Genomic DNA, 21,238 nt, shown 5'->3' with positions numbered 1-21,238 from the left:
TTGTGCAGCTTCTTTTGCAAATGGGAAAAGCCCCGTTTTTGGGTGGATCAGCTCAGTTGAGCAGCTTTTTTTCAAAGGGGGAAAGCTCCATATTTTTGAGCATCAGCTCAAAGTTGCTGAGCTTACCTTGCAAAGGGAAAAAAAATCTGCAGCTTCTTTAAGAAAGGTAGCTATTTCTGCAGTTTCCAGACAGATAATCTAATCAGCCAGTCACATGTCGCTGCAGCCTCCTTCTGCAGAACATTCAACAATGAAGGCCTGGGCAAGGGGGCGGGGCCTGGAAGGGAGCTAGTGTCCCTTATCTCCCTCCCAGATCTCTTGCAATCAGCTGCTGAGCAGGTTCTTTTCAACTGCCTCTTTCCTTCTTATTAGCCTTTAGCTCTTCCTATTAAAAAAAAAAAGCACAATCTGCTTTTCGCCCCTGGGCGATCCAGCTCCAGGGACCATGCATTCGCTCCATAAGATGCACAGAATTTCCCCTTACAAAAGTGTGTCTTAAGGAGCGAAAAATACGGTAACACCATGAGACTTGTCAGCAAACTATTGCTCTTTTAACGATGGCTGCAACTCCCCACTTCAGGAAACATTAATTCCACTAGGTTTAATTACAATTGCAATATTAAAAAGGAAACTTCATTGGTGATTTCCTAAAGTGTTTCCACTAAATTGCTTCAAGATTAGCATTACATTATTAGCAAGCAGCTAATAATTACAACTGATATTTAGCCACATTATTTCCTGACTTAGCAAGTCATAATATAAAAGCAAGGTAAATTGTTCTTTTGGTCTGGCAGTTCCAGATAATTGCTTACCATTTAGAGCAGAGTTGTATGTTTTGATGAAATGCTCCCTTTTGTCTTCAGGCCAGTTCTTTCTTTCTTCCAAGTACTCTGTTATGTTCAAGTAGGCTTCATCAAGCCCCATGGGCATAAAGTGGGAATCATATTCAGCAAGTATTTCCCTAACCTTGGTAAATATAATATTTAAAAAATGTAAAGTTGTGCTGCTATAGCAAAAAACAAAATTTTAAAAAATCATTTGAAGTACCATGCATTTAGTCAATACCAACACTGTATCATTCATTCTTTTAAAATTCCATTACGATTGATCAATACTAGAAGAATTTTAAATCATAAATAATTTATTGATGTTCCAAATTTGTACTGCATATGGTTCACAGTTAGAGCAATGGCGCTAGAAACAAATGTAAAGTTATTTACACAAATGTGTGAATGTAATTATTTTACTGTGTGTGAACCTCTTTTTAAGATGAGATTTATACACCAAAGATAAAGTGAGAGATACTTGTTGAATTTTGCTACTTGCAAAATCAAAACCAATTTTCTTCAAATTTAAAAGGAAGAAAATGGTTTCCTTACATTTAAAGAGAGAATAGCGGTATGTTAAGTAAGCACCCATTTCTTCTAAGAGTTTATATAGGTTGACAGAAAAGAATGATAATCTCAAATGAGAATGCTATTCAATACAACATTATTAGGAGGTGCTAATTGAGGAAATAAATTTCCTTATCTTAAGGTAGGCATCCCCCAAACTGCGGTCCTCCAGATGTTTTGGCCTACAACTCCCATGATCCCTAGCTAACAGGACCAGTGGTTGGGGGAAGATGGGAATTGTAGTCCAAAACATCTGGAGGGCCGAAGTTTGGGGATGCTTGTCTTAAGGCTAGGTCTGTTAGAAGGAATTCACCCAATCATGGGGAAGGAAGAAGTACCTTTCCCTCCTCCTTGATTACTTGGTTAAAAAAAATAAGGTAAATGACCCCCTGGACGGTTAAGTCCACTCAATGGAGACTATGAGGTATGGTGCTCATCTCACTTCAGGCCAAGGGAGCCGGCATTTGTCCACAGACAGCTTTCCGGGTTATGTGGCTAGCATGACTAAACTGCTTCTGGTGCAATGGGACACCATGACGAGTGTTAGAGCACACAGAAATGCCGTTTTATCTTCCCGCCACAGCAGTACCTGTTTATCTACTTGCACTGGTATGCTTTCAAACTGCTAGAATGGTAGAAGCTGGGACGGAGCAACGGGAGCTCACCACCATCATGCGGATTTGAACCGCTGACCTTCCGATCAGCAAGCCCAAGAGGCTCAGTGGTTTAGACCACAGTGGCACCTGTGTGTGCCCCACAAAACTATTACGTTTATCAAACTATAATGGCATTTTTAACACTTTACTTTTTCAAAATTAACAAAATTAATTAATTAAAGCATGAAGCTTAACAATCACCATTTGCAGTTCAAGGAACACATGTAACCAAATAAAATCAGCTGATATCCTAACCATGTCTACTCAGAAGCAAGTCCCACTGAATTGAATGGGGCTTACTCTTGGGTAAGTGGGGTTAGGATTGCACTCTAAATGTATGTGCATTCTGCTGTGGAAAGAAATTACGTACCTCTTTACTTACTTCTTCATATTTCTTAAAGTTTAATGGCACTATAGTAAGATGTGGGCAGAGTTTCTTGGCAATAAACCCAGGCATGGCTGCACGTACCCCAAATCTTCTAGCATGATAATTTGAAGTGGACTTAAAAAGACAACACATACTTTAAAATCATGCACTGAAGCCATTTTAAATGGCTTGTACATTGCAGTCAGAATACAGTAACTAATTAGGTACAGTGGTGCCTCGCTAGACGAATTTAATTCGTTCCACGGGTCTATTCTTATAACGAAAAATTCGTCTAGTGAATCCCATAGGAATGCATTGAATTTTTTTGAATTTTCTTTTTGCCCATAGGAACGCATTAATTGAATTTCAATGCATTCCTATGGGAAACCGCGATTCGCTAGACGAATTTTTCGTAAAACGAATTCGTCTAGCGAGGCAACCTCCGCTAGAAAAATCATTTCTTTAAGCGAAAATTTCGTCTTCATTAATTCATTCATTCGTTCATTAAGCGAGGCACCACTGTATGCTTAAGTCTCGTTATATCTATAAGACATCAATTACTAGTTAAATATGAAAACTGCCCCCTATAATATGTGATGAAGTGTATCTTTTGACATATGACACATGACCATACCTGGGTGGAATCTACACATATACCGGTATTTAAAAAACATTGTGAAAATGCTTTTTAAAAAAACATTTTGAAAAATTCATTAATTTTTTGCATTGCTCACCTTCACCATCTAGTGTCACATTAATATATTGCACTTTACCACACATTTAAAACATCTTATTTGCAGCTGTATAGCTGAGTCCCTGGGCAAATGTAGAATCGCCAAAATTAGGGCAAAAGAAAAAAGATGGCTATTTGCAGCTGACCTGGAGATCTAACTAAGCATTTTAAGAAATATTCTGTTAGTATCTTAGGATCTGGCCTAGGTAAGTTCCACTCCAGAAATGCAGCAGTTCCAACCAGTGGTTCAATATAAGCTCAAAGGGGGCAAGTGTACCTAAATATACCAATATATTGAGCCAGTATGGGAAACCTCATTCCTAAGTACCAAATGTGGTCCTCCATGCCCCTCTGTTTGGCTCTCAGACTCCTCCCAAGGCCACATTCCTCACAGAATCTATTTTGTACCTTTAGTATTTTGGCCTGGATGAAATGTGCCCTTGAACATGCCTCTTGTTTGTCCAGCTGGAGGACTAACAGAGGCATGTGGCTTTGTATAGAAACTTTGTTGTTGTTTAGTTGTCTAGTCGTGTCCGACTAAACCCACCATATAAAAGTGATATTTGTTGCTCTGCCCACTTTTGCCACCGGCCCCACCCACAAATGTCTTCTGGCCTTTGGAAGGTTACCCAGAAAGATTTGTAGTACTCAGGCTGAAAAAGGGTTTATTACCCCTGATGCAGTTAGATTGTTTGTCTATGGCTGTATACACACTCTTGATTATGCATTCAGTGTACTCCCACCACCGGTTTGGGAAGTGGTATACACATGACATTTGCCAAAATCCACGCCTATCCTGTATCTGTCTTTTTCTTCCTTAGGAAACACTGTGTTTTGATGTGTTTTCCCCCCAAGCAGCAGTCCAAATTAAGAAAAAGAGTGACTTACCTAGCTATGTTTTAAGCCAGTATTACGTACATTGCCAGGTTCAAATCCCCACCTGCCTTAGGTGAGTCACTATCTCTTGCCTAACTTACTCTACTGGGTTTTCACGAAAATAAATGGTGGTGAGAGAACCATGCATGCTGCCTTAAAATTACTGAGGGAAAATGTGAGATTAAAATGTAATAAACAAACAGCTTGAATATCTCTTTAGAAACAAGCTAGTTGGACATATCGGGGGGGGGGAGAGAGAATTGTAGCAAATGTTATGTTCCACCATACCAGCATACTCATTGATCCCACTGCTATGGGCTTGTCCCTCAATTCAGGATTGTCTCTCAGTTCAACAGCTGCATAAAAGGCATCCATGTCAATGTGTACAATAGTACAGCTAAGATCACGGCTCTGATCTAACTTCATTGCAAGCTTATCCATCTGCACATAAGTAAATATATACAATTAGATAAAATTAGATAACTTTTCTTGTGGCATACAATGATTTTTATCAATATAACACTCTAAAGGAAAGTAATATAATATAATATACAGAGACAAATAGAAAAGATATTTTGGTAATCTTGCTGTGCGGGAAAACAGTATCTGATTTGGCCAAGACTATAAGAATAGCTTTGGCACTTTAGACATTAACTATTTTAGGACTGCTTTACACACAAAGATAAACAATGTAAAGACATAATGGGCCTTGCTTCATGACCTCCCCATGCCATTACAAATCATTCAGTTTGCAATGATGTGGAATAAATGACATTACAGCTTCTAATCAATGTCCCAAGTCACTGAGGTTTGTCTTACAAAGCAACCACCACGTGGCTTCTATGCTACTTTTTGTTGTTTATCGTGGCATGGGAAAATGGTAACTGTGGTACCAATCTTGCACTCTGTGTATGGGGGAAAGAAGGGCTCAGAGTAAATCATATGAAACTCTAATATAAACTTAGTATGGCTATTTTATTTTATTTATTTAAGCAATTTATGTAATGCTTAGCTACAATATAGTCTCTAAGCAGTGTACAAGAAATACAGTACAGAAGGAGGGGGGGTTAAAGCTTCATCTAAAATGCCTCCAGAAACAAAGAAGGCTGCAGTAGGCAGAACTTCAACAGGAAGAGGGCCTATCTGACCTCAACGGAAAGGGAGTTCCACAACATTGGGCCTACAATACTACACACACGGCTCCCTATGAATATAAGCCATGCATCTGAATTAGACCGTGGTGGTATATTGATATATCATCCAGGACCGGCATGATGGCAGCTTCACCTGGCGGTACATCGTGGGTGAAACCGACGCTGCTTCTGAGTCCCTCTGCTGCCAATGCCGCTTTCAGCATTGGGCCACTGGTAGCAGTGGTGGTTTCACCCGCTATCTTTAAACAGCTCCCACCCACCCAGCTGAGCAAGCCCCAATGCCTCAAGCGCAAGCATTCCTGCCCCCCAGAAGAACCTTACAAAGAAGCCCTGAGGTCCCGCGGGTGAGCAGCAGGGAACTTGGGGCTTGCTCAGCTGAGGGGCGGGAACCCTCCTTTTCCTATCATGGACTTTGGGTGATTTATACATAAATCTACTTGTTGATAATATATAACATATATTTATGAATATGAGCATAAGATATTGAATATAATCACAGATATGTATAGCTTTTGAAGTAAGGAGGAACAATAATATAAATTCCTCCCAGAGTTTTTCTATTCTGTTTTCCTTTTGAACTACCAAATCATTATATTAAATCCAATTCCAAAGAGCTCCCAACACTGCATAATAAATAAAATAAAATAGCCTAAATTTGAATATATTTTTTCTGTATCTAAACCACTGATATTTACAGATTTTCTTTCCTCAGTCAAGGGTCAAGATTGCTGGGAAGGTATGTAGTACTGACCTCATTCCTCACTCCCACAATGACAAGAATAGAAATTCAACAATAGCTTCTGAGAGCATTAAAGCTGAAGGTTAGCAGACTTGAAAGACGAGTTGAGGCACTTCAGAGGTATGCACATTTAGTTTGGTCAAGAGATTGCTTCACATATCATTCAGGTTTATCAAACAAGCCTCTATTTATTTAAGTGGTAATGCTTTGTCAAAAGCAATCTTAACTGCATGTTTATATATCAGGCTAATACCATGGGTGGGTTGCCTAAAAATACTTTCCTCTCCTAAATGAATCAATTTTATACATATTACCTTTATCTGTGCTTTCATAAGCTGTTGGTCTGTTACTTTACTTTTTAATTTCAGGATTTTTTCAATTCGCTCATTAACTTGTTGATCCTTTTTCAGCTCATTTTCATAAAATTTAGAACCCTGCAAAATAGATTTAAATTATTTAATATCCATCATTAGCCTTATCCAGTCTAGTGCAGTTTGATATAATCCTTACATAATTATTTTTAAGTTGTAGAGAACATTAAAAACACATTTTAAAAATTTAGTTAGCCCCAGTATTTGTTACACCAGCTTTCAGGATGCCAGACATCACAGCAGTTAGCAGCAAATGAAGGTGGAAGTGGAGTCACTCAATAAAAATTATATGAAGATGCAAAAGATGCTGCCTGAATATTAATCTGCATACACATTTTGTTTGTGTGATGATGCGTTACTTTTGATAAGCCACTGAGCAACATGGTAAAATGTTATAAATATTGCACTAGGCTAGCATAATGTTACCAAACACAACATTTCATAGGCATTGCAACATTACATCTGTGTTACATGCACAATATTCGAAATTTGCACAGAAGGCAGCAATTTTAAAAAAGCAATTAATTATTTGGCATGTCACACTGATTAGAAATAATAATTCAGCTTCATTTTAATTTACAGCGTGCCTAAAATTTGATAAGCACTGCACAGAGATTAAAGATGAGTCAGTACTTGCCTGCAGACATAGTCCCTTAATCACAGATACACATCACAAAAAATGGATGTGGCGGATACCTTACCTTCTTCACTAAACAATAAAGCATGCTAGTAAAAACCCTACAGTTTTTATTGAATGTAATCAATACCTGTGAATAGCTAAGGCATTTGTGAGAGTTTATACAAACAAACCTTGGAAGCTTCCATTATGATTTTGTTGATCTTCTCCTTATCCAGCCCCTGCATTCCAGCTTTGTTATCATTGAGGCCCAGTCTAAGCAGAAGTCCCTCTCTGGGAGAAGCATTGCCTTTATCTGCATTTTCCATTGCACAACCAAGTGAACAGATTCTCAGTTCTTGCCCTGAAAAAAACAAACTGCATAATTCTGCTACATGTACTACTGACATTATCACATCATAATGCTATAGTACAAGAGAGGGAAACCTTTTTATGTGGCCCATGTGGCTGTGGCAACTCTTCTGCTACTGTGGCAGTCTCAGCAGAGCTATCAGTTGTCTGAAGTCTGGCCCTTTCTTCCCTCCTATTCAGCTGTGGTGAGCAGTTATTAATATCAGGAGACAGCCTTGCTACAAAGAATTGTGGGTGTGAAATAGTGACTACTGCTGCTCTATGAATGCTCAAAAGTGTATTCAGTGCTGTAATGGTTAGGTTCTACAGCACTCATTAGGAGCTGGACTCCCGCTCACTCCATTTGCCAGCCCCCTGCTATTCCCCTATTCCTCTAGAGTCTAGAGTTTCCCCTTCCCACGCCATGCAACTACCAAGCTTGCTTTTCAACTTCCCAGTCCCATATATGAAGCCACTTCTATTCTATTCTGCAGCCCTGCTTTGCACCCCTTTTCACCTTCAGCCCCCATCTTCATGCTTCCTCTCCCCACTCCTTTTTTGCAATCCCCTGCACACAAACCACCCCATGGTAACTTCCTGCAACATCCTCCTGTCACACAATGCAACTACTAAGCACCCTTTTCACCTTCTACCCAACTACGAAGCAGAAGAAGCGTGTCTCGTATCCTCAGGGTGCTGCCAAGATTCACCTTTACAGTATACAGTATAATGTAAATAACTGTACTTCATATTATTATAGATTTATGTTACTTTTTGAATGGATTGTACACACCTTTAGAACCATAGCCCATAAGATAAAAATAAAAATAGGAAAAATAAGTCAACTGCATTGGAAGATTTTCAGTACATGAATTTCAATCTGCTAAATTTCTATGGTAACAACACAGAGCACAGGCATATTTTCTATACTACCAAAGTTGGTAAAGTTCAGTTATGATTATGTTATTTAATAATGTTTATACTAAATTTTATCCTATCAAATTCTTCATTCTAATGAATTCAAATTCTTTGAAGTAAAATAAAAAAATTCCTTCAGTAGCACCTTAAAGACCAACTAAGTTTTTATTTTGGTATGAGCTTTCGTGTGCATGCACACGAAAGCTCATACCAAAATAAAAACTTAGTTGGTCTTTAAGGTGCTACTGAAGGAATTTTTTTATTTTACTTCGACCCAGACCAACACGGCTACCTACCTGTAATCAAATTCTTTGAGTTTTCTTCAAGTGCAGTACTAATCTTTATTTTATAAAGAGGTATCCTTAAAGCAGATTTTAGCTAACTATTAAAGTGAAATTCAATTCAGCAAAAGGCATTCACCAAAGCTTAAGGATCATCAAACCACCTCCATCTATATCTGGGCTCCTAAATACAAGAATCCTACTAGAGAGGCACTGTTTGTATCCACTCATAAAATCCTTTGGAACAATCAAGAGCATTCTTTCCACTCAATAGAGCTTTTGCGATTTTTAAGAGCCCTGGTGGAACACAAGATTCTTGTCAGTTTTAAAAATACTGTAGTAATAATGTCAAGGAGAAAGTGTGATTAGCTTGCATGTGCTCAGGAGCTTAGGATGATTGGTTTGCCTTAGGCTCTTTCAGATGAATGGCTAAAACTACAGTATGTATTGTTGTAGCCTTCATTTAGCACTGAGAGCAAGTGTAAGCATCTTAAGCACAGCTTGTAATGCACAATATCTTATAGTGTACAACTGAGTATTTTAAATCATAGACTAGTAAAACTGAAATTCTAGGCATAATTTCCTTCAAATGGTTGTAGTTCAGAGTGATCTTTTGATAACATTAATCTAGGCTAGCATTTTTCAATTATGACAGGTTATTCAGATTATTTTGGTTCCATCAGAGCTGACAACAACTTGAATACAAATCCTTCAGGCTTCCCTCGCACCCACACAAAAAGCAGGCTAACGTACCATTTGGCATATACAAATGTGGACGGAGAAAATCTTAGCTTGAAGCTATAGGGAAAGCAAGGCTTAAAATGCTTTAGAAATAAGATAATGTTGAAGCATCAACAAATAGGGCAACTGTAATTTATGACAAAGAAACGTGCCAAAATGTAATATAGGTTTTTCATTTGTTTTCTAAATGGTAGTAACATCCACAGACAATTGCCTGTATACCTCCTCTTCTCCTTAAGCTATAAAAGTATCCAAAGTATCTGCATACAGTACAGTAGTTTGAATTTCTGAAGTCATGGAACTGAAAGCCCTTTGCCACTGAGCTACTGCAACCCAGCCAGTAGCTTTGTGCCACAGAAGTTAACGGAGAGTTTATTTTACACCAATGAATTTAATGGGGACTATTCATTCTTACTGTAAGAACAAAATACTGTAGACCTGATGTGAGGGGCATTGGGAAGGAAATAAACTGAAAGAGGGAGGAATGTAAGGGATACACTACCCCTTCCCCAGCAGCCCCTCCAATATACTTGCCCTTCCTGGCTGTCATAATTTCAGACAACCCAGTACCATGTGTAGGATGTGGAGGGAACAGAGAAAGCCCCCTAAGTGCACACCTTCAAGATGAGCAATTATGTAATTTGCTCAGTTGCAGTAATTGACAAGGGCAAAATTGTAAATCCAACCTGCAATTAGCTATATACCCAGGGCAGTGTTGCAAATTACTGTTACTGTGGGAAACACAAAGATGCCAAATGGTTAGACTAGATGGCCCCTGTAGTCTCTTTCCAACTCAACAATTTTATTATTTCCATCTACGTTTGCCTATAAATGGTCATGCATGTATTTCTGGAAACTTGGCCCAGTCGAACTGTGCAAGGCTATTTTTATTTATTTATCTTATTTTATTTATTAATAGAGATTAATTTGCCTAGATCAGAAGCTGTTGGGCATCATGCCTAGGCTACCACCTACCGTATACACGGAAAGCTTCTACAGTTAGAAGCAGAGGGTGAACAGTAATCCTCCCACAACTACAAATCTCTTGCCCATCACCCATTACAGTTATCAAGCTGGATGTGTGTCACAATACAGTGGTACCTTGGTTTATGAACTTAATTTACAAATGGAAGACACTCAACATGTTCTGCTTCCAAGACAAAGTCCACAAACCAAAACACCTACTTCCGGGTTTGTAGCGTTCTTAATCCAAGTTGTTCATAAACTAAGCTGCAATTAAACTAAGGTACCACTGTAGTGCTAAAGGGGAAATTATCCCCACAGCTCTTCATCAGTACGCAGCCAAAGGTTTGTTTAAAAAATAAATAAATAGCAACTTAATTTATATTAAATTGGGAATTCAAGTGTCAGGTTACATACTGCAACAGGAAACATATTCCCTAAAATATGTTTTTCCAAACGCTCCAAAGTAGAAATTTAGCAACATTTATAGGCAAAACGTTATTCCTGGTTTGTTGACTTTGCTCTAGACATTATCCTAAGATTTCTAACAAGGCAAAGGGCAGCAAAAGGGAGAACAATTGTTCTTCACTTCCTTATGGCAACCTTTCTAAAATACCTTGTCATTAATACTATTTTCATAAGGCAGACAATTCTTCCTTTCCTATTTCTTATAGCCAATTTCTCACATTCTTATCTATTTCTACTCTCCTCTGAACTGTCGCCAGTTTGTCTGCATCCTCCTTAGGTGTGGCTATCAACACAAGACAAAATCGTTCCAGCAAAAGCATGATCAAAGCCAAGCATAAGACGTTACTCCCTAAGTGGTGGATGCTGTGTTTCTATTAATGCAACTAAAAAAAAGTATTTTATGTCTAAAACAATAGACCAGGCTATTAGTTTGCTAGGTGTTGTGTTTTTTTACTGTCATTGAAAAATAGGCTTGATATAATATCAAATCTTCATCCACCCTAGATGAAGCTTCATAAATAATTCCCAAAATTCCTATTTTCTGCAACAAGATCCCTGCTACCAGATCTTCCTGTTTCTTTGAGTAATACTGTTTCCTCTTCTACAAATACTTGTTTTAATGCAATCTTGCATTTAATGCAATTACTAACAAAAGTTAGTAGCCTACAAAAATATTTACCAGCCCTCTCATCCACAGGATAGTTTAAAATAAAATAAAAAGAACTTCTATAAGAGAAGTCTTACACTAGCCTATTTAGTTCATGTGCTAGATGTGCATAAAGGGGTTTTCCTGCTCCATGGCTAGTATGGAGACCAAATAAATATATCACGATTCTACCAGGTCACTCACTCATCTGCATGGAATTCCTGCAGCAGATTCTTGGTAAATAAGGCTATTCATTATCTTTAATACTAGAGGTAGTTTGACTCTGAATACCAGTTACTGGGGACCATAAATAGGGGAGAACTGTAACATTTATTTGCAATAGTGGGCTTTCTAAAGGCATCTGGCTGGCCACTGTGAGAACAAAATGCTGGGCTAGATAGGCTATTGATTTGACACAGCAGCTACCAGGTTGAGTTGTTGAAAACAATATATTCTAAATGATTGGGATTTTAAAAACAAAATACTTTATCCATCAAAATTCAAAATATTTTAAAAATTCATATTTTTTGACACTGAAAATGCTCCAATTAAATTTTGATGCATAAGGTTGGTATTGTGAAAAGAGACATTATGAAGTTTTCATCTTGCATAATCTTAAATGCATACTTAGCTAAACTGTGTACTGCTAACCCAGGATCACTGATCTAAATGGTATTCCTGCTGTTGACTAATTTTTTTGCCCTCTTAGCCTACAACTACTGCAGTGATGTTACATGAATGTTGGGGAAATTAGGGGACAGAACCCCAACAGCTCCTAAAATTGTAATCTAGCACATCAAGTGTGTCTGCTCCCCAAACCCTCTGGCTAACTCGCTGAACTGTAGTAATGAACATTTAAAACAACAACAAAGCAATCCTACCTTATATACACAGAAGAAATTTATACTTAATTCAGTGACTTACTCCCAGGTAAGCAGAGTTTGGAATCTAGCCTAACTTACATAAGTAATACAGATTCTGAAGAAGTGTGTCATAATAGGAAGAAATCAGGAGGAGCAAAGTGGTAGAATGTTGCAAGGGGGCAGGAAAAATGGAAGATGGTTACAGACAGAGCAAAAGTATCAAAGAGAGCTACTATCCAATATCCTGTAATGGGGCCATCACACATTATTTGATTTAATTGTTTGCAGACTCTTTCTGTGCAAGTCAATGAGATGTTTTATATTTGCTCCTTTGACATAAACCTTGAAAACGTAAGAACTGCATTCCTGGCTGATATCAAAGCTTACTTGTTGCCCAATAATTCAACCTTCAGTTGTAACTAGCCAGATCATCATGACTGTTCCTGTTTGCTAAAAGAACCACTGGTTGAGTACACCTGTCCCCACATAAAAGTATCAGTTTGAAAATAGGACTCCCAAGTAGGTGTCTATGTATGGGCATGATGGAACTCCTGCCCCTCCCTTCTAAAAAAAAACTTATTTATTTCAACAACTTACATACCGTTTAACACCCAAGTTTCAAAGTGGTGTACCATTAGATTACAAAAACAAAAAATGAAGTTTTTAATTTAGGAGGTGTTATTTGTTTGGCAGGCAGTGGCCTATTTTTTGTCTGTTTTATTAGAGTTGTGCATAATAAATTTGCCTCTTTTTTGACAGGAGTTGGAGGGTCTCAGCATAAAAAAAATCTTCTGTGAAATGGGTATTTTGTGCTGGCCACAATTTTTTAGATTTCTAAAGGTGCTCTCAGGTCTCAAAAGTTGGGTGCCTGCTGTAGAAACAAGTTGGCAACTACAAACCCATGAATTGCATACAGATCCCCAAATCAATTATATTTGCTCCCTGGAATATTGTAAATGCAAGGTATGGTGGAGAGTTTGCTCAGATTCCATAAGTAAAGTGATCTCTTTATGGGTTTTTTTTTACTGTATATGGAATGCCTGAACTGCTGCTATAGTCAGGTACACATGTTCTGCTGTTATATCCTTAACTAGTGAACCTTGGGGCTACCACAGAGCCTTTTTGGAAGTGGCATCTGAGTAAAACCTCTGCAAAGATGCCTCTCCAGTCCCTTCTTTACAGCCTTTTTGGCAACAGGGGAAGATTTTATGAAGTTTTAAAGCAGTTTTTTTAACACCAGACTGCAAACTATTTTATGCTTTTTCTAGGTAGTTATTTTGTTGTTTAAATTTTATTTATTAAATTTTCAGATATACATTTCCCACCATTACACAACAGTACATCCAATGACTTCCCTTCTTCTCCTTCCATGGTTCCTTGTACACTGGTACCTCTGGTTACGAACTTAATTTGTTCCGGAGGTCCGTTCTTAAGCTGTAACCATTCTTAACCTGAGGTGTGCTTTCACTAATGGGGCCTCCCACTGCGCGTGCGCCTCCGGCACATGATTTCCGTTTGCATCCTGGGGCAAAGTTCAGCTACTTCCAGGTTAGCCGCGCTCATAACCAGAAGTGTTCATAACCAGAAGCATTCATAACCAGAGGTACCACTATACTTCCAAAAGTAACTGCATAGTCTATTTCCTCCATCTAGTTCCCTCCTTCAGTGGTGGTGGAAGCCTCTTGGGTACCTGGGGCGCTGCGCCCAGGGGGCAGTGGGAGGACAGCGAGGAGCCTGCGGGCGCCAAAGATGTGTGGCTCCAGCGCGCTGCAGGCCCCGCAGTGAGTGCCGCCCACCATTTTGTCACCCCCCTCAGTGGGGACACCCGGGGCAGATCGCACCTACTGCACCTTACTACGCCCCTGCCCGCCTTTCCTTTATATCTTAATCTGTTCTACATTATACTGTTGAATGTAGATTAAGATATAATGGGAAACGGGAAACTAGCTGGAGGAAATCAAATACAGTGCAACCTCGGTTTATGAATACCTCGGTTTACGAATTTTCGGTTTACGAATGACGCGGACACATCTGGAACGGATTAATTCACTTTCCATTACTTTCAATGGGAAAGTTCGCTTCAGTTTATGAACGCTTCAGTTTATGAAAAGACTTCCGGAACCAATTACACACATGCTTCGGGTTAAGTACACTTCAGGTTGACTACTCTGTGGACCCGTCTGGAACGGATTAATCCACTTTCCATTACTTTCAATGGGAAAGTTCGCCTCAGTTTATGAACGCTTTAGTTTAAGTACTCCGCGGACCGTCTGGAGCAGATTAATCCACTTTCCATTACTTTCAATGGGAAAGTTCGCTTCAGTTTATGAATGTTTCAGTTTATGAACAGACTTCCGGAACCAATTGTGTTCATAAACCGAGGTACCACTGTATGCAGGTAGTTATTTTGGGTCAGGGGGTTGCTGCCTTTTATTGTTGATTGCTAAGCTTTAATTATTACTGCATACGGTCTTGTGATTCTAGTATGTTTGTTGTCAGCCACCCCAAGCATGTTTTGTGTCATTGGCTACCTGTGAAGAGGACACCGTATACCACAAGATGCATTTTGGTTCCTTAAGACAGGATGATTTTGGACACTCCGCCCCCCCCCAATAATAAATTGCTTTTCCCTGCTCTAGTCTAGTCCAAAACCAAGCACGTTTGTCATCTCCCCACAATTAGCAGCGCCACAAAATGCCATGGTAAAATAAATAAAAATATGAAATAGGCTTCTGTCACTTGGGAACGAACCATGGCAACAGAGGCGTCGCTGCCTCTCTCTTACGGAGCGAGCCTGCTGTGCATGTTTTCTCAGAAGTAACTATTTCTCCCACGTAGCTATTGCAAAGGACTGCAGTTTCCCCTTCCTTAGGTTTAAGCGTTGGTTATGCACACACTACATACGCACGGCTGCCCGAAGCCACTAAAAAACCCTCTATATGTGTTTATCTGCCTATATGTGACTACACAGGCAGCTGCCCCATTGCTGAGAAGAAACTCCTTCGCTTCCCTTCCCCCATTTGTTTCTAAACGAGGTGTGGAGAAAATGGGGAGAGAAAAGTTCCCTTTCAGGGGAGGCGAGAAGAGCAATATAGCAGGCGAAGGGAAAGCAAAGCTCAGGTAGACACACCTCAGTCTCTCACCAGCCCCCGCTTCCGCAACAATTAAGCCGCGCCAAGATGGCGACCACCCGAGGCTTTAGAAAAGAGAACGGACGACGGCCGGCGTCTTGAGAATCCCGCGCCCAAGAACTACAGCACTCAAGAAGCCCCGAGGAACGCGACGACTCGCTGGTTCCACCGACCCCGCCCCGTTTCCCAGAGGGCAGCGCGCCGCCAGAAACCAACCCTGCAGCGGACTACACCTCCCAGCATGCGGTTGACCCAAAAGTCAGGGCGGATAGGGCTTGGAGAATTATAGTGGCCGAGAGCGAGTTCCTCGAGTAAGATGGCGGCGGGAGCGTTGGCGGCAGCAGCAGCAGCAGCAGCGTCGCTTTGAGGAAAGAGAGAGAGAGAGGCGAGCGCTCGCTCCGCGGCGTGGCTGCTTCAGATGGTCGGCACTAGCAGCGTGCGCTGAGCGGGGTTGGGGTTAAGTCGGGAGCTGCGGTCCCGGTGGCGGCCAGAAGGGGACAGGCAGAAGGGCTAGGGCGGCGTCGGCGACAGCAGCAGCAGCGAGAGCGAGAGCAGCGGCCGGAGCAACAGCGGAGCCTCGCGGAGAGAGGCACCAGGCAGGTAGAGCGAGCTCCCGCGGCCTCGTCGCTTCGCTGCCCGCTGGCAACGGCTGTGAGGGAGGCGCCTCCATGTCGGACAACCAAAGCTGGAATTCCTCGGGCTCCGAAGAGGATCCCGAGACCGAATCCGGGCCGCCTGTTGAGCTCTGCGGAGTCCTCAGCAAGGTAAGGAGGTTCCTTCCTCTCGCCGCCAAGGCTTTCCCCCTTCACCTGAGCTCCTGAGCCCCCCACTTCGTCTCCTTCGTGGTCGACGGGGGACATGCGAGGGGCGCCCCCTGCGGTAGGGTGGCCGGTTGTGGGAGCTTGGTGCCGAGTCCCCCCTCTCCCCGCAATACCTGGCCCCCTCGCCTGGCAGGGTGGCGGCCTAGGAGCCTCCTGTCCTCTTCCCCAGCTTAGAGGGAGGTCCCCGCACATCTCCTTCCCCGCCTCCCACTGGGTGTTGTGGCTTCTGTTTTTGTTATTATTCCGGTTTGTTGGTGGTGGTGTTTTAAAAAAAGGCTTTAGAATCCTTTATCTCCGCTGTCTTGGAAACCTTTTATCTGGGTAGGGGGCGGATTGGGTAGGGGGTGGACAATGTCTGTGAATGTCACTTTCTCTATTCCCCAGGAGCCCACCCGCCGCTGCCACCTTTCCGTGATGATCAAAGTATGAGTCTTGGTTTGAGGAAGGGTGACTTGGTAAAATAATATTCGTGCTTATTGGAGTGGGACTTTTATTATTTAATTTCTCTCTGTGTGTGTGTGCTTGTGATGCAGCAGAGAAGGAAAAAAGATCAATCCTTTCCTTAAGGTTCTTCTCAAGAGCCTGGTAATCCTGACTAGATTTCACTTGTAGCCACAGCTTGGCTGAGTAATGCCACCAAGGCAGCCTGTATGGGGAATCGCTCAGGGCGCTTCCACTCGTTGATTCTGCACGACTGGAAAAGCTAACTTCTTGGGCCTGCGAATCGAAACCTTACACGGTTTTCTCTCTCTCTTAAAAAATGAAGGAAACAAAATCATGTGATATGCATGGACACATAACACACAATTGTACCATAGAGAAGAGTGGTGTGACCTTTGCTCTAAACAGTGCAGTAAAATAGACTGACTGGAGGGACAGTATAGGGAGTTTAGGAGAAAGCAGCTGTATACACGATTGGGGGACTTTAAGGCTTCAGTCCCTGTATTACAGTATTTCTAATTTTTAGCATGAATCCTTTGCAGTTTGCTATTTAGAAACTTGCAAATGAGTCATTATTCAGACAGAAAGTTTTAGCAATATGATTAAGCCTTTCAGAAACCAAATGGTAATTTTGCTTTTCAAAGTAGTTTCACTTGCACTATGGTTTTGACCCTGTTTTGTGTACAGAAGCAAGAAGTGAAAGCACAAGCTGTGAGATGCTAGAGTTGGGAAACGTTATTGCTGAAAAAGCTTTTGCAGTCCAGTTAGTTTTCATGTATTTATAGGGAAACTGAACATAAATTCCCAACTATTGTCATTCCTGAATTAGAAGGTAGATAAAGTGCTGCAAATGGGGACTCTGGATCTGGTAACAAGAATATGACACATGACATGCTGTCCAAATCTCAGAGATTGGAAACACGTGCAGCCCTTTAGCCCAGTATGACTTTAGATGATAGTTAGTTGCCAGAAGGAATTTAGGCATCATTGTTACAGCAAAGATATGGAACAACTCTGCCATTTTGCAGTAGGAATGGGGTTGAGTCTGGTGCAGCTTTCTTCCATACTGACTATTCATACTGGTTTTAGCTAAATGGCCTGATTTTTGTTCTAAAGCATAAGCACAGAATACTCGACTGCACTATCTTTGAACAGAATTGTAATGCTCACAACCAGTGTGGATTTAGACTGTTGCCAGGTTGGTACTGACAATTGTGTACACAGTATGTAATGTGGCAATCATTCAACATCCTTGACAACTTTCTTTTCTTGTCAACTGTTTGGTTTTAGTTTTTTTGTTTTAAACTCAATCTGCAACTTGCTGTAACTTTTATTATTAGCCAATGTACAATTTATACCAACATTATTTCAGCTCCTTGTCATTATGTGGCTACCAAATGTTAAATCTCAAGGTTGAAATGTATGTTGCTTTTACAGGCTACCCACCCCTGATGTTAGCCAGGATGCCTTTCCTGTTCGCATCTATACAGGAATAAATGAAAGGAAATCTAAATTACAAAATGTGATCTAACCTGTTGCATTTTAAAAAGCTGAGCTACATTATTGCATAGTTTTTTAGAACTATCACATTCTTTGTGTTAGGTGTCTTCATTAATTAAATGAAATAAATTGAAATTATTAGTAGATTTGCAAAGATTTAAAAAGCAATAATACAGTCTTCTGCTAAATTTAAGGTACAGGAACAAAAAAATATCATTTGTATTCTTATAGAACGCGCACTTGAATGGCAACTTATGGAAGTGCATATTATGCATGCACATATATTATCACTGTAGAATTCTATACAAAGAATAATTTTCTGTATGTTAGCTTGTCAAACTGCTAAGCTTGCTTCTATCTTTAGTACAATCTTTTTCTCTTTATACAATTCCAATTTAAGACTTTCTATATATTTTAACTTATAGAATGAAACTCAGTGCTGTGGAGTGTTTGATCTAAGAGATGTTCATTAACATAAGGGAATGGATGGGAGATTGTTTTTGCCAATCCCCTCCTGCTGCTGCTGCAGCCCCTGAACCTCAAAAATAGGTTTGGAGGACCCTTCAGAAGAATGTGGAAGATGACATGAAAAGTTCAGGGGACTGCAGCTTTAAGAACTTCAAAATTTTCTTTCACTCTTGATCAGATGCTGCTCTGCAAGGTTGTTGCCCATTACACATATTTTAAGATATAGATTATATTAATTATTAAGATGCAAGTAGCATTAAAAGTGAAACCCTCAGTTCCGTACTTTTACTGAACATTAATTAAAACTAGATTGTAGATGATCCATTGAGGAAGAGTTAACCAGGGACTGTTCTATTCTGATCTTGCTTATCACTGGTGGAAACTTTATTGCTATTTAAGTTTCTTTATTTAATATTATGTTTACTTAGTTACCTGAAGTAACTTGAAGTAACTAATTCTCTTTGGGTTATTCCTAGTTTTTTGTTACAAGTTAAGAAGATTTTGAAGAATTCCAGCTCAGTTGGTAGAGCATGAGAGACTTAATCTCAGGGTCATGGGTTCAAGTCCCAGGGGCAAAAGATTCCTGCATTGCAGGGGTTTGGACTAGGTGACCCTCGTGGTCCTTCAAACTCGACAATTATATGATTCTAGCCAGGGCATCTTTACATTTTGATGAATTAAATGTGGGACATTGGTATGGATTTTCTGGAAAAGTTTGAGTGGAAATATTGTTTACCCTATATCAGCTTGTTAGCATGCTGATTTAGCATGCTTGGATTGTATAGTTGGCTTGGTGCCTAGGAAATAGTACAGTCGTACCTCCTTTTGCCTCCAGGATCCGTTCCAGAGCCCTGGACGCTTTACAAAAGGGGCACTCGACAAAGCACTGCTCTGTGCATGCGCGAAGCACGGTTTAGCGATTCAGCGCATGCACGAGCAGCAAACCCAGAAGTAACTCGTTCCAGTACTTCCGGGTTTGCCATGGACGTTGGACGAAATGTACCCTAAACGGGGTGGACGCAAAAGGAGGCACGACTGTAGTCTGAAAAAGTTAGTTGCAACTTTGAAATTGCCTGTTTTGATGCTGTATCCATTCATGGTGTTTCAAATAAAATTTAGGTAACAATGTACTTTTAAAACAAAATTAACTGCAGAAAAGGATGATACCAAACAGTAGGCATACTACAAGTAGACCTACTGAAAACAATGAAAACATTTATCTCAATTAGTCAACTCTGACTTGAATGCCACCAATTGTAGTGGCAAATCTGCTGTCTCTCACATCATTACTATCTGAAAACATCTGTCTGTATAAAAAGTGTAATTCATGTTATGCTGCAGTAAATTCACTGATCAGTTAAATAGCTTTTCATCCTAATTTCAGGACTCACTCCTCATACTGGTATGCAAATGTATAGGGCGATATCAAATGTATAGGGCGATATCTGGTCATACAGTACTTGGAATAGATGCATCGAAATCAATGGACTTGGGTAATTTAAGTTGATTGGTTTCAATGAGTCTACTCTGAGTATGACTAACACTGGCTGTCACCCATAATCTTGGGTCCATCACATGACCGGTGAAAATTGTGGTAATGATGTCTGATTTCAGCAGTAGGTAGCCATGGTTCATTAGAAAATCTCCAAAATTGCTAAATTGCCATCCATTGACACCTCCTTCCTCTGTAACCACTGTACGCCCACATAATCTATTCCAGATGATTGGGAGAGGAAATCTATTCCACCGTCAGAGTCCATTCTGCCAATAGATGGATACCATTGAATTTTATTCATAATCAATTGGTGATTTATTAGGGCTATCTCAGTTGTCACAAAGCAATGAAAAATCTAAAGACTCCACAATACGTTGTGACACTTTAGATGATCCTAATAATTGTATTGGCCCACTGATAGGGTTTCCTTTCAAATATGCCTAAATCTTGGTTGTTCTTTGTACCTGCTCTCTCTTGACTGCAGATGGCAAGAATTAAACTCTGTATTCCAAGAACTGCACTATGGCTTTGTCTATTCATGCTGTTTTCCATGCTGTGATGAATAGTTCTGTTTGCCTTTTGAGCAGTGAAATGTGTGGAAATAAATCCTAGTGGCTTTTCTCAATTATAATGTTTACAGTACTCACTATAAGTTAAAAGAAATGAATACTTTTTATTGTTTCTAATGATTAATATATTGTACTTGCCAATTTGAATTGTTTAAAAATGAAACTATACAGGCACAAAGGCATGCTTCTATAATTACCATTTTCATTCACTATGACAATCCTATGAAGACAAAATGGCCTGGTTCAGAAATCATGGCAAGACAAACTATGACTTACCAGGATTGTGTGGGATTCCAAAGAGAAACTTGTAGTCACCTTGCTCCTTTCATGGCTTTATTCCAATGCTCAGTCAAGGTTTTACTTCAAAATGATTTCTGAAACTCCGCCCTTTTATAAAACAAAAGAAGAACCCTTGTTAGCTGGGAAAACTCAAGGCATTGAGTGTTGCCCAGGCCCTTAAAACTGACTGCTAGTGGTCCCTAGGAATTCTGACAGTACCCCATCCCTAAATAGGACTGCCTGTTGTTGATCTGAAATATTTTCCTCGGCTTGCTGTCAATTAACTTGCAGTCAATTAACTTGCAGTCCTCTGGTACTTAAGTTGAATTAGCTATTGAATTCTCAGAGTTGTGCTGTCTCATTTGGGTGTCTGCTTAGAATGCACAAAACTGGTTGC

General features: G+C 40.2%; 2 protein-coding genes across 11 annotated transcripts in view; one reads left to right on the top strand and one right to left on the bottom strand.

The window, feature by feature from the left end:
- The window catches only part of POLK (DNA polymerase kappa), a 35,940-nt gene extending 20,358 nt beyond the window's left edge, over positions 1 to 15,582 (bottom strand). For 2 of the 8 annotated variants that reach the window (XM_035099502.2, XM_035099496.2), the window contains exons 1-6: positions 15,268 to 15,447; positions 7,101 to 7,270; positions 6,234 to 6,353; positions 4,315 to 4,467; positions 2,421 to 2,552; positions 813 to 966 (exon numbers count right to left, since the gene is read on the bottom strand). In XM_035099502.2, coding sequence (XP_034955393.1) covers positions 813 to 966; positions 2,421 to 2,552; positions 4,315 to 4,467; positions 6,234 to 6,353; positions 7,101 to 7,235 — 694 coding nt within the window. In that variant the 5' untranslated portion in view covers positions 7,236 to 7,270; positions 15,268 to 15,447. Of the gene's footprint in view, positions 1 to 812; positions 967 to 2,420; positions 2,553 to 4,314; positions 4,468 to 6,233; positions 6,354 to 7,100; positions 7,285 to 8,471; positions 15,449 to 15,484 lie in introns of those variants that run through there. The other 6 variants (XM_035099499.2, XM_035099500.2, XM_035099497.2 and 3 more) reach the window with 6 other exon arrangements.
- A 79-nt stretch (positions 15,583 to 15,661) lies between these two features.
- The window catches only part of CERT1 (ceramide transporter 1), a 49,434-nt gene continuing 43,857 nt past the window's right edge, over positions 15,662 to 21,238 (top strand). For 2 of the 3 annotated variants that reach the window (XM_035099505.2, XM_035099504.2), the window contains exon 1: positions 15,664 to 16,032. In XM_035099505.2, the coding sequence (XP_034955396.1) occupies positions 15,937 to 16,032 (96 nt within the window). In that variant the 5' untranslated portion in view covers positions 15,664 to 15,936. Of the gene's footprint in view, positions 16,033 to 21,238 lie in introns of all 3 variants that reach the window. The other variant, XM_035099506.2, reaches the window with a different exon arrangement.

The sequence above is a fragment of the Zootoca vivipara genome, chromosome 11 (assembly GCF_963506605.1).
Source record: "Zootoca vivipara chromosome 11, rZooViv1.1, whole genome shotgun sequence".
NCBI lineage: Eukaryota > Metazoa > Chordata > Lepidosauria > Squamata > Lacertidae > Zootoca > Zootoca vivipara.
This window is presented reverse-complemented; position numbering and strand designations above follow the sequence as displayed.